Here is a 13726-nt window from a genome sequence, read left to right on the forward strand (position 1 = left end):
GGAGCGTATACATGGATGGGCCTGAGTGAACACAGACCCACTCACTGGGGAGCCAGGCCCTGACAGGCCCACCCAATCAGATTAATGGGGTTTAAGTATTGTTGTGGACTTAGACCATTACATTTTTTTTTTTTTTTTCTATAAAAAAGTGTTATCTTGAGAGTGAAAATCTGAAAATTCTACAGGAAAACTCATTAAAAAAAACCAGGAAAACAGGATTTTTCACACAGGGTGCATTTACTTCGCTGGGCGGGCCATTTGGGAACTTTTTAACAAAATTAGACTACACCACCTTTTCCAGGCAACACTACTCCACGGTATAGGGCCGATGGAAAGACGGCAGTCACACACAGCATGATGTTAAAGGATAAGCAGTCCATAAACTCAGAAATAATAAGCCAGTAGGTCCCAATCATAATAAAACAAAAACACAACCATTAAGGATTTCCAAATCAAAATGTACAACTATTACTTCCCATTGCAAAAAACATTTTACGTTTAGCACACAAAGTAATTACTGACCTAAAGTTGAAAGTGGAACTGACAGCGTTTTGACTACTTTGCAGATATGAAACAAACAGACATTTATAATATCATAAAAAAATATCAAATTCCCAGTTTATGCTACAAAACCAACTTTATAAAAGGTTTTAAAAATAGGTTGTATTTTACTCAACGTTCAGTGACGTACACTAAGGCATTGTTGGAAGAGTAGATGGATGCAGTTCAATGCATGATTCATATAATTCACCATTACATTTCTTGGTAGTCCCAAAAATATTACTATCAGGTTGTACATCACAGCTGGCCTGGTACATTGTTTGCTGCCTCCATTCGGAACGCACTGTTTACGTTTCAATGACTCAATATTCTGCAGAAAAACAGACAAATGGAACTAAGGCTGGGAATGTCAATACAATCAAACTAGCAAGGGCAATGATCACAAGTCATTCATAACGTAGCTAATAGGCTAGCGTATCTATTTATGTAGCAAGCTAAAAACACGGAGAGTAACGTTAGCTAGATACCTAGCTAGCTGCTAGGAGGATGTCATGCCATTGGAGGAGTGGGTGAGTGACTGACTTTTTCCTCTCTGAAGTTTTTTGGTGGCTATACACAGCTGGAGATGCAGGTGTCATTTGGTTAACTAGCAACAACTTGAACGACTTATCCAGCTAGCATATCTCTTGCGTTCGCAAATTCACTCTGGCTATCTATTATGATTTCAGAGCACACTCTCGTCTGAGTGTGCCATGATCGCAGAACAACTAATGAATTTATGAATGCGCAACACCCGCTGAATATGACCAGTGTCAGTAAACGTAGGCAAAAAAAAGTAATAGTTAGTCAAGAACGCTCTAGATAACCTGTAAACAGCCTAATCAGCTCTGCTACGGCGAGTAAAATGGTCAGAGTGAGGTGTTCTCTCATTTGTGTCTGGCAGTAGCTAGCTAGCAAGCCAGACAAATTTAGCCAGTTTGCTTGGGTGCTTGGCTGGGACAAGCATGCATTTGCAGGCAAGCTGCAGAAGGATGATGAGGCTACAATTCCCCATTGCCTATCAGTGAATTTTGACGGCCAACTAGCTGAAAAATATTGAGAGGGTTTAAATAATGTTCCTTCGTTAGATTTGAGTTCAACCTTTTAATGGTTGTTTGATCAATTGGACTATAATGTTCCCAAATCTAAGAGGACTCCCTTGGTATTTACATATTTGCAGAAATCCATTCAGGTGTATTTTGGAGCTTTTGGCGAATGTGTTCTAATGATCTAAAGTTACGCTGTTGCAACAGCCTGTAAACACACAGTCCAGTTCAAAGTGAATGATGGCAGGCTTGTTTGTATAAAGGCCAACTGTTGCTCTGATTGGCTATAGTGCCCCGGTCTGTGTAGACTCCGGACCAGGACAAGACAGATGTTTTAATTCTGTTTTATTTACTGCAGTCTATTAGTTGTCCAAATGCAAGACCGCTTTCCTTCTCTATATTGCTATAGAATTTTCACAAATGCCTCAGTTGTAAAGTAGACGCAGGGAGTTAGGAAGCAGGTGTAGATGGTGAGTTTAATAATAACGAACATGGAGAGTTACAAAAACTAGAGAAGCGTCTGGACATGAAAACTAAACCAATACTGCCTGAGGAGTGATGCTAGGGAGTGCTAGATAAAGGGGAAGTAATCAGGGTAGTGATGAAGTCCAGGCGCAGGTGTGCGTAATGAGGGTTGCCAGGTGTGCGTCATGAAAGGTTGCCATGACTGGTGGTTAGTAAACCGGCGACGTTGAGCGCCGGAGTGGGAGTAGATGTGACAGCACCCCCGACGCGCGGCTCCACCTGCGGGACCTTGCTCGGGGATGGCCCCAAGGGCGAGGAGTGGGCCAGTTCGGACGGCGAAGGTGGAAATCTTGGATGATGTTGGGATCTAGAATGTCCTCCACCAGAACCCAACGCCACTCCTCTGGACCGTACCCCTCCCAGTCCACTAGGTACAGAAGCCGACCCCCACGACATCGGGAGTCCAGGAGGGATCTGACGGCATAGGCAGGGCTTCCCTCAATGTCCAGGGGAGGCGGAGGGGTGCAACAGGCCTGCAATATTTTAGGTCAGGCATCCACGAGTCCGTGTGAACCTCTCCACCAACCGCCCAGCACACGCAAGTGCACGCACACACACACACAGACACAAACACACACACAACCATAAACATCCCTAAAATCCCCATAAAACTTTAGCAAGCCCTCTCAATGATCACCTCCAGATGCCTCACACATGGTTCTTCAGTTTCTAATCCCATCAGCCCAAAAGGTCAAGCTGTAACTGAACCATCCCCCAGTTATGGGGCTGTCTCACTTTAAAGGGACACCTGCAGTGAAAGTTCATCTTTATGGTGCTGGTCATAACCCCATGTGGGCAGAGAGCCAAGTGTAGCAGGAACAGAAGGGGGTAATAAGACCTGCAGACACCAAAGTCAACAGCTTTGAAGATCTGGCAGCAGGTGATGAAGCACAGTAGTCATATCCTTGATTTAAACATCTGACATCAGTAGTCTTATCTACGGTGAAAAATGCAATCATTGAGATGTCATGTTGCTACTTGGCTCAATCCAAAAACCATGTCTAAAAGCCAAGAAACATGTCTCAGGACCGTCAAAATGTGTCTCCGAGTAGTAGTGCTGATCTAGGATCAGTTTTTGCCTTTTAGATAATGATGAATAAGATAATATAGCCAAGGGTGACCTGATCTTAGATCAGCACTCATAGTCTGAGACACTTTATGCGTGTATACAGTGGCAAGAAAAAGTATGTGAACCCTTTGGAATTACCTGGATTTCTGCATACATTGGTCATCAATTTGATCTGATCTTCATCTAAGTCACAACAATAGACAAACATAGAGTGTTTAAACTAATAGCGCACCAATTATTGTATTTTTCTTGTCTATATTGAATACATAATTTAAACATTCACAGTGTAGGTTGGAAAAAGTATGTGAACCGCTAGGCTAATGACTTCTCCAAAAGCTAATTGGAGTCAGGAGTCAGCTAACCTGGAGTCCAATCAATGAGACCAGATTGGAGATGTTGGTTAGAGCTGCCTTGCCCTATAAAAACACTAACAACATTTGAGTTTCCTAGTCACAAGAAGCATTGCCTGATGTGAACCATGCCTTGAACAAAATAGGTCTCAGAAGACCTAATTAAGAATTGTTGACTTGCATAAAGCTGGAAAGGGTTACAAAGCATCTCTAAAAGCCTTGATGTCCACAGTAAGACAAATTGTCTATGAATGGAGAAAGTTCAGCACTGTTGTTACTCTCCCTAGGAGTGGCCGTCCTGCAAAGATAACTACAAGAGCACAGCGCAGAATGCTGAATGAGGTTAAGAAGAATCCTAGAGTGTCAGCTAAAGACTTACAGAAATCTCTGGAACATGCTAACATCTCTGTTGACGAGTCTACGATATGTAAAACACTAAACAAGAATGGTGTTCACGGAAGAAGCCACTGCTGTCCCTAATAAAATTGCTGCACATCTTAAGTTTGAAAAAGTGCACCTGGATGTTCCACAGTGCTATTGGCAAAATATTCTGTGGACAGATGAAACTACAGTTGAGTTGTTTGGAAGGAACACACAACACTGTGTGTGGAGAAAAAAAGGGACAGCACACCAACATCAAAACCTCATCCCAACTGTAAAGTATGGTGTAGGGGGCATCATTGTTTAGGGCTGCTTTGCTGCCTCAGGGCCTGGACAGCTTGCTATCGTTGACGTAAAAATGAATTCCCAAGTTTATCAAGACATTTTGCAGGAGAATGTAAGGCTATCTGTCCACCAATTGAAGCTCAACAGAAGTTGGGTGATGCAACAGGACAATGACCCAAAACACAGAATGGCTTCAACAGAAGAAAATACGCCTTCTGGAGTGGCCCAGTCAGAGTCCTGACCTCAACCCGATTGAGATGCTGTAGCATGAACTCGAGAGCAATTCACACCAGACATCCCAAGAATATTGCTGAACTGAAACAGTTTTGTAAAGAGGAATGGTCCAAAATTCCTCCTGACCGTTGTGCAGGTCTGATCCGCAACTACAGAAAACGTTTGGTTGAAGTTATTGCTGCCAGAGGCTCAACCAGTTACTAAATCCAAGGGTTCACATACTTTTTTCCACCCTGCACTGTGAATGTTTACACGGTGTGTTCAATAAAGACATGAAAGCGTATCATTGTTTGTGTGTTATCAGTTTAAGCAGACATGTGTTTGTCTATTGTTTACATTTACATTTACATTTAAGTCATTTAGCAGACGCTCTTATCCAGAGCGACTTACAAATTGGTGCATTCACCTTATGATATCCAGTGGAACAACCACTTTACAATAGTGCATCTAAATCTTTTAAGGGGGGGGGGGGGGTTAGAAGGATTACTTTATCCTATCCTAGGTATTCCTTAAAGAGGTGGGGTTTCAGGTGTCTCCGGAAGGTGGTGATTGACTCCGCTGTCCTGGCGTCGTGAGGGAGCTTGTTCCACCATTGGGGTGCCAGAGCAGCGAACAGTTTTGACTGGGCTGAGCGGGAACTGTGCTTCCTCAGAGGTAGGGGGGCCAGCAGGCCAGAGGTGGATGAACGCAGTGCCCTTGTTTGGGTGTAGGGCCTGATCAGAGCCTGAAGGTATGGAGGTGCCGTTCCCTTCACAGCTCCGTAGGCAATCACCATGGTCTTGTAGCGGATGCGAGCTTCAACTGGAAGCCAGTGGAGAGAGCGGAGGAGCGGGGTGACGTGAGAGAACTTGGGAAGGTTGAACACCAGACGGGCTGCGGCGTTCTGGATGAGTTGTAGGGGTTTAATGGCACAGGCAGGGAGCCCAGCCAACAGCGAGTTGCAGTAATCCAGACGGGAGATGACAAGTGCCTGGATTAGGACCTGCGCCGCTTCCTGTGTGAGGCAGGGTCGTACTCTGCGAATGTTGTAGAGCATGAACCTACAGGATCGGGTCACCGCCTTGATGTTATTGGAGAACGACAGGGTGTTGTCCAGGATCACGCCAAGGTTCTTAGCACTCTGGGAGGAGGACACAAGGGAGTTGTCAACCGTGATGGCGAGATCATGGAACAGGCAGTCCTTCCCCGGGAGGAAGAGCAGCTCCGTCTTGCCGAGGTTCAGCTTGAGGTGGTGATCCGTCATCCACACTGATATGTCTGACAGACATGCAGAGATGCGATTTGCCACCTGGTTATCAGAAGGGGGAAAGAATTGTTGTGACCTAGATGATTCAGATCAAATTTGATGACCAATTTATCCAGAAATCCAGGTATTTCCAAAGGGTTCACATACTTTTTCTTGCCACTGTAACTAGAGAGTACTGGGAATTCATGCCCAAGCATGGAAGGGTGTGCTGGCCTGTGATGTTACTTATTTGTGTATCTGTACAACCTTTATGTCCAAGTATGTACCTCCTTGAGTATAATCCTCTCTTTTTCCAATAACAAACTCATAACTCAAAGACAACCCACTGGGCACAGACGTCAGATCAACGGCTATTTTTTATTTACATTTGGGTTGAGATTTCAACTAATGTGATTTTTGAATAAAGAAGAACTTATCGTTGGATCTAATTTAAAAGGTTGGGTGAAAAAAAAAGACAAAATGCCTTTACATTGATTTACTTTTTGAAAATCGAATCAGTTTTCCACATTGATTCAACGTCACCGCATAGATTTCTTGGGTTGAAATTACAAGGAAACAACATTGACTCGGCCAGTTTTTACCCAGTGGGAAGAGAATAGGATGAGTGATAAAGGGCCATTCTCTAGTTCACACATATCTGAATTTATTCACACAATGATGTCAAATGCATAATCTATGCATTTGTTTAGCATAGCCATCGGATGTGAACTATTTGCTCACAGAGTTCACCCTTGGTAAACATTGTTACTGCCCCCAAGAACAATACAGGCCAATTCAACATAGAGGCGGTCACAGTGGATGTTTCCGGTACATGTCAGGAAGATTGCCCAAAGCAGGGTTCCTCTCACCGTGTCACTGTCTTTGTGACCAATGTCTCATCAATCAATGATCACGCTGAGGGGCCAGCTTGAGCTAACTTAATGCTTGTCATCCTTCCTTTGAGGAGGTATGGGGGAAAAAATGGCCTGGAATAGAAGAAAAAAGGGGCAGGAAGGAGGAGAAATTAGAAGAATGTCTTAGCTAACACTGGTAAAAAGTGTTGATACAGAGAGACCATCAGCTGTTGTTGAATACAGGGCCGGCCTCCACCCAACACCATTCTAAATGCATCCGTTATACTTCAGGTGGCCCGTAGAACGGGTTTGAGAGAGGAGCTGGTGATAGGCTAGATGAAACTCAAACCTGTTAGGAGCTTCAGTAGCAGACCTCTCTTGTCTCTGAAGAGAGTAGCCTGGCCTTAACGGGGCCTTATAGGAGCTTTAGGAGATACTCAACAATGAGCCTCCAGTCTCAGCATTGGTGAAAGTGACAGCATGGTCCTCCCTCCTGCGGACCATTAAACATCCTTCTGGATAAACAAGAGCAGGGCCCTTTATGAAGAGTGAGAGAGCTACAAAGAGAGGGGCCATTGAGCCACTGGGGGCCTGCCTTTGTTTTTGTATTGTGGGGCCCTTTCTCAATGGTCCGGTCCTGATAAGGGAGGCTCTATTTCGTTTTTAGGGCTCATACACATTTCCAGGGTGGTGTGTTTGGGCAAAACAGAGACAACTTAATTGACAGCATTGTGTGCGAGAGTGGGTTCGACTGACAAACTAAATAGGAAGAGAGAGGAAATTTGCTGTGTTTCCATGTTGAAAATAGGCTGATTTAGAAAGTTGTTTGATAATCAAAAAAGGGTGGTCTACGGTGATAGGTGGGATGGCTGAGAGTAGCTGAGGGGTGGGATTAAAAAGCTCATGATTGGTAATAGTTATTACTGAAAACCCTATAGATAGTACTCAGACATCTCCGGTATACATTACCATCTATCCAAATGTAACGTGTATATATAAAAAACAATATATTTGTTATGCAAATACTGTGTATAAAAGTACCATGTATGTAAAATGTGTGTAAAATGTATATGTAACAAAAAAAGCTGTAAAAACAAACATCACAAAGTTACTTTTGTCTTCTGAAGAGGTGGATGGGCAATAAAACATTTGAAAGGTGTTCGATAATGAAAATAACTTGTATGATAGGATGTAGTTATGTAACTGGGGTTATATTCTAAAAGTGTGAAAAAGCTGCCCAATTGCACTGTATCACTTCAAAAACTATGCACTGGTGTCTGCACCCATGGAGGTAAACATGCAGAAATAGAGGTAAGATCAATTATTCTCTCATTTTATGCTATCTTGACCTTCTTCCTGTTTTTAAAAGGGTGTCCTATAGTGAAACAGTTTTTTCAATTATCATTTTTAATCAGTCTGCATGCTGTATTGAAGCTGTCCAATCCTTGCTGGTCCCATATCTGTTTGTGCTGTCTTGCCAAATCCTCTGGTCATTGTCATGCTAAATGGAGTTGCAAGACAACACAAACAAATCTGGTACTAGGCTATTCCAGTCCTGTGAGGCAGAGTGACAGGCACCTGTGACCCCTGGTCAAGCTCTTCTCATGGCCCACTGTGGGAGCACTCAACCCTGGACACACACTAGGCTAGTCACTCCATTAGCTGGCCGACAGACCGCTAAATGGACAGCAGCGCTATTCCCAGCCTGTCACTAAGCTAAAGCCGTCAAGATCCCATGCACAAACATGCACTTCCTGCTCAAATAGGGGTTCAGGCCACATTGAATAATTTAGCTACTAGTCTGATTTGCACCATCCAGTTACTTTCTAAATGTATTGTGATTTTGTGGAGGAGTATCCTTTTAAGCTTAATGGCAAGCTTGACTCACAGTCACAAGTGTCATTCATGATTTGAGCAGGAACATTGTGGGATACCTTGGGGAGCAAAACCTTCATACCTCTACTTATTTTATATATATATATATATTCCTACCACTCATTCCAATTTAAAAGCCTATCTAGTGTTTTAACAAAAAAATGCTAAAGAATGAAGAGCACATAATTTAACACCCGAACCTCATGAATTCAAAGTAGTACACTGTACGCTACTTTTTAAAGAAGAGCACATGAAGAGCACATAATTTAACACCCGAACCTCATGAATTTAAAGTAGTACACTTGGCGCTACTTTCGCATTCGTATATCCCATCACTCTGATGTTAGATCTGTGCCCACTGGTAACCTCTACCTGGAGAAACAGCACGCGTGGAGGCTGTCACTAACAAGCTAAGAGCATTTTGTCTGGCCATCTCCACTCTCTCCCACCCTTAATCCCTCCAGAGCCCTCTTTCCCCATGTTCAGCCCCTTTCCTGTGTGTCAGCATTTCTTCTCCGGCAGGCAGCCCTGCGCGTGTCAAATGGGCTTCCCGCCTCCCCCCTCGCCCCCTAACCTGGTCATCTGTCTGTTGGCTGAAAGTCGTTCTCCCAATCTCTCGGGTTCCTTACCTCATCTGGGAGCTATTTATTCCCAGCCGGGGTGGGGGGTGGGGGGGGGGGGTTTCCCTGGATGGAAGTACAAGACAGATGAGGCTAAATAGGTTCAGATGGGAAGATAACACTTTGGTGGTGGAGAAAGGCTGCGTTATTGGGCAAAAGATCAGAATCGGGCTGCTTGTGTAAATGCAAAGTTGAAGCACTAGAACATGTCCATGGGTTGGTGTCAGGGGCGGAAATCCCGGGGGGGATGGGGGGACACAACCCCCCCATCCTGGGAAAAATATGATTTGTCCCCCCCAATATATCACTGAAACATAACTATGTAATTTAAATAATATTAATAATACGCAATGAAAGCAATTGTGCTGATTATAGACACTTAATAGCGCGTTTTTAAGTTTCAAAAGATTGCAATCCCCACCCTTTGCCTCACAATGGTTTGATCCACTGCCAGTTCCTTAGCTTGCTAGGTAACAGAGAGGTCGTATCTACTGTCTGAAAGGCACTCAATGCACGTAACTGACGTGAGGTTAATCCAGTCAATCGCGCACACACACTAGCTGAATATGCAGAGTTAGCACGCAAATATTAACTATTAAGCTAGCTAGTACCTATTCCATTTATGTGGCGTCGTCAAAGATGGAATCAGCATGGAGATGATGTAAGTTAGTGCTTCAAAGTCCCTGTGATAAGTTTAGCGATAAACTGAAATCCAAACTGAACAGAACTACACTCTCTTCTACCATTGTCTTAAATATATTTAATGGTCTCGTTGCAAAAGCTAAATTGTCGCAGGGGAACTTTTATTAATTTATTTTATTTCACCTTTATTTAACCCGGGTAGCAAAGATTATAGCAAACACCACTGAAACTGAATTGGTGCTCGCTAGCTTTGCAAATTCAGCTATTGTTGGAAGCCAGCCAATATGAAACAAACTATTAAAATTACAAAAGGTTGCAGCATATGTTGTGTAAATGGTGAACTCATACAGCTGTCAACTCTTGTCATTTTAATCCGTTTCACATTTTCTAGCTACCTTTTAGATCGAAGCCCAAATAGAATGATAGAAGATGATAGAAGCCCATCTCCTACTGTAAATAACCTACACACTGTGTGTGTGTGTGTAGCCAGCCAGCCAGCCAGGTAGAAAAATGGCAGAAAAATAAAAGACGAAAATCAGAGTATTTTTCAATATACCAAAACACATAGTGAGAACCCTAGTAGCCTAATATCTCAAAGACTAGTTGATAAAATGTTCATAAGAAAGAAATGAAATTCTAATGGAAATGTTTCACAATGATGTCATTAGGCAGAGCAGGCAACAGATGGCACACTGACAGCAGAGTTGGGGACAGATATGCAGGGACAGACTGGCAGAGACAGGGAGTCTCAGGTAAGTTTGTTGAGTCTTTGTTTGGCAACATTGTGAAAGGTTCTCAATTTTTTGGACTTGTAAAATAGGAACATAATTGGAAAATCCCATGGATACCCCCACTCTCAACTTAAACTGGTGACTGAACTAAGATTTGTTAAAGGCAATGGTATTGCTGTTGTGATTAGTTGTGTAGTTTTGGGTACCGGTAGTTAGGAGTACGGCAAACACCTTATTTCTTTGGTTCCTCAATATACATTTACCATATTACAATGTAGGCTATGTGTTACAGCACTACTTTTGGTGTCCCCCTCAGGAATTGCTCTTGAGAAAATTTCATGTAATTGTCCCCTCCAAAGTTGATATCAGATTTTCGGCAATGGTTGGTGTAGCCTGTATTGCTTGAATCTTAAATCAGAGTTAGAATTCCTGCATGCCCCTTCATCGATCAATGATAGCTCAGAGGTGAGGTTGGATGGGAAGGTAGATGTTCAGATATGGAAGTACTTGAGGAGTTTGCTTGACAGTAGTTGGGAGCTTTCCTGTTTGACGCATAGCTTGAGATCCGAATTTCATTATGTGGTTTAAATAAGCCTTGATAGGGTCATCAATCACAGCACATCACTAGGGCAAGGATAGACAATCATTTTTTTTAATGTAAGTAAGATATGACCAGTTGGAGGTGTTAAACATTTCAATTTCATTTAAAGAATCTATTGATTTTCCATTTAAGGGCATTTGAATCATATTTAGCATCACAACAATAACACATATTCATGACATCACTGACATACAAATAGAAAAACAACGAATGGAAAGGTGTACTGTATCCTCCATCAAAGAATAACAACATGTGCGTAAACATCACTATTGAGTCTTGCTTTGAACAGCCTATACGAAAATATATTTATAAAAAAAAGTCATATCTGACGGAATACTTCCCGTAAAAAAAAAATGCGTCATCGTGCGTAAAAGTCCTTAAGTCTAATGCACGCAGTGACCCTACCATGGTCTCCACACGGAGTCTGCGGTGACGGGAGGCGCAACAGGTGACACAGGCACCGCAAGTGCTGGATTGCCATGTATCGCGTTTGGCGCGCTCATATGCTTAAGAGCCACGCTTGGAATCAGAATGGCGAATTGTCCATCTGTCGCCGCCGGCACAATCTGAAGTCCACTGTATAATTTTGCCATTTCTGATGTGAGGTTGATAGGCGAGCCACTTTTGCAAGGCATTGTTCCATTTAACTGAGGAGACGCATTTGGGATTTGCGCAATGGCTTGGGCAAGCAATGGATGCGCTGGATGCGGAGGGTAGGTGGGGATCTGGCATTGAGTTGAGAAGTTTAAGGTGTTTATCTGTGACACACAGCCGGCTAAGTGGCTGAGAAGTTGAGACCTGATCTCCGTGTTCACCCCTCCACACGTGGACAGAAAACTGGTGACTTCACTCATGCATTCGCTGAATCCCGCTCTGTACTTGCCAAAGACCGATGGATCCCTGCTTATAGCTGCTGTAAATCCAAAAACAATATTTGAGGATATATTGTTCAGAAAATCATTACAATCAAATGATATAATACTAAGTAGGTCTATCAATAGCTTTGATAAGCTTGGGTAAATATACGACCGTTGGAACTGCGGTGGGTGCCAAATGGGCACAGTCAGATTATATTTATGCAAGTCTAGAATGACTGTAATCAATTAGAGATAAAAAAAACCTACCAGTCATTTGGAGACGCTGCATATTCCTAAGGTGCTTCACAGTCATCTCTAGGATGTCCGCCTTCTCGAGCTTCGAATGTCTCGAGCTCTAAATAGACACCAAGAAGAAAATGACACATGATTAATAATCTATTTGAGTTTCGTTCCAGTCCATAACGATATAAGCATATGTCGTTGACATAAATGTCTACATGGAATATGGTAATTGCCATTTAAAAAAAACCGTACATCTTTCTTTAGTGCATCCAAGATGAGGTTCTTTAGCTGACCAAGGCTGTCATTGATTCGCGCACGTCTTCTCTTCTCCATAATTGGCTTTGAGGACTTAAAACAAAAAACATGTTAATAATAAAAAACCAACAATTGACATATAAAAAGCAATAGTTTTCTTTCGGTGCATTTTTGTACCTTTCTGTGCTCCGAGGCAGTCCTTGGTTTATCCGGAGTTCCACTGACCCTCGACGGGGTGGCTGCGACAGAGGATGGGGATGTTTTCTCCAAAATATCAGCTGGCATCTTCAAGTTTTAATATCCCACAATCGTCCTGCCAATTTAAGCAAATCCTTTTTAATGTCCCACAATTGTTAAAGAAAGTCCAGCCTATTGAGTAATATTCAAACACCGGTTATGCACTTTTTCTGACCAACGCTGTTCGTTCTATGCGTTTATTATAATGTAGCTATAGCTGAGGTAAAGTCCTATCAGTGCGGTGTTGATAACAAGTCAACACTGTTACTTTCACCACCCGGTCGTATTTATAGAGGAGGCTGCACGCGAACGGCTCGTGTGAAATGTCCCAAAGTTTTATTTCCACTGCAACTTTCTACCAATGAGCGCACGGGACACGTTGACAGGGGTGAGGTTGGCTCGTGCAAGGAGGCCTTGCATTGGCTATCTGGTGTCTTGTGTGTGAGACGGTGGTCCACAGGACACTACTACACTGCCCTACCAAGCAAAAAGGCAATAACTGCTCATTTGGTCGAAAATGAGTTAATGCCATTTTTTTGCTACATGAAATACATGCTTAATCATCTGGACAAGTATCCTGCCTCTATTGTATTGTGTTCTGGAGAACATTTGGGTTATGCTAGCAGTAATTGCATAAAGTTACTGTGAAACCAAGGTAAATAAAATCGATTTATTTTAGTTCCACGCTATGAGCAGTTACTGCCTTTTTGCTTGGTAGGGCAGTACAGATGTAGGATCTTAATTTTTTTGTAGGGGTTGTTACATTTTTCTTTATAGCAAATCAAGTCTGACATTTTAGAGTGGAAATTGCAAAGTTCAGAAGACTTTTACAAATGAAAATACACTAAGTTTGCATTTCCTGCTCTGCAGGATAATTCTCAGCAACAAAAAAGTGATCAAATTAAGATCCTAAATCTGTATATATGATCAACATATAGAACAGGTTACATTTTATAAAATGTGTTGCTGAAATATGAAGGTTTTAGTTATTAGTAACAGTCAATTAAGGTGAATAAAATACTTGTATTGGATTTGTCTCCAATTTAAGCCCAGGTTAATTGATCCTAAAGTGAGTAGTTCATAATGAACTAGAAAAAGTGTGTTTTAATGTTCAAGATACTGAGTGTTTATTTTAGTATGTTAAACATTAAATAGC

At 42.5% G+C, this 13726-nt stretch overlaps 1 protein-coding gene across 1 annotated transcript; it reads right to left on the reverse strand.

Annotated features, from left to right (window-relative positions):
- Positions 1–11011: 11011 nt before the first annotated feature.
- Positions 11012–12733, reverse strand: LOC106568808 (transcription factor HES-1). The gene is made up of 4 exons (XM_014139471.3): positions 12511–12733; positions 12331–12426; positions 12103–12190; positions 11012–11891 (listed from the first exon to the last, which is right to left on the reverse strand). Exons 1-4 carry the CDS (start codon positions 12616–12618, stop codon positions 11380–11382), a joined length of 804 nt encoding a protein of 267 aa, XP_013994946.1. The 5' UTR covers positions 12619–12733; the 3' UTR covers positions 11012–11379.
- Between the last annotated feature and the right edge of the window lie 993 nt (positions 12734–13726).

The sequence above is a fragment of the Salmo salar genome, chromosome 14, assembly GCF_965601325.2.
Source record: "Salmo salar chromosome 14, fSalSal1, whole genome shotgun sequence".
Lineage (NCBI taxonomy): Eukaryota > Metazoa > Chordata > Actinopteri > Salmoniformes > Salmonidae > Salmo > Salmo salar.

Bases quoted from the DNA above. Each gene is read 5' to 3' on its own strand.
- LOC106568808 (XM_014139471.3), bottom strand. From the start codon at position 12,618: ATGCCAGCTGATATTTTGGAGAAAACATCCCCATCCTCTGTCGCAGCC. The intron at 12,427-12,510 runs GTACAAAAATGC...TTTTGTTTTAAG, and splicing joins CTGCCTCGGAGCACAGAAAG to TCCTCAAAGCCAATTATGGA. The intron at 12,191-12,330 runs GTACGGTTTTTT...GTGTCTATTTAG, and splicing joins TGGATGCACTAAAGAAAGAT to AGCTCGAGACATTCGAAGCT.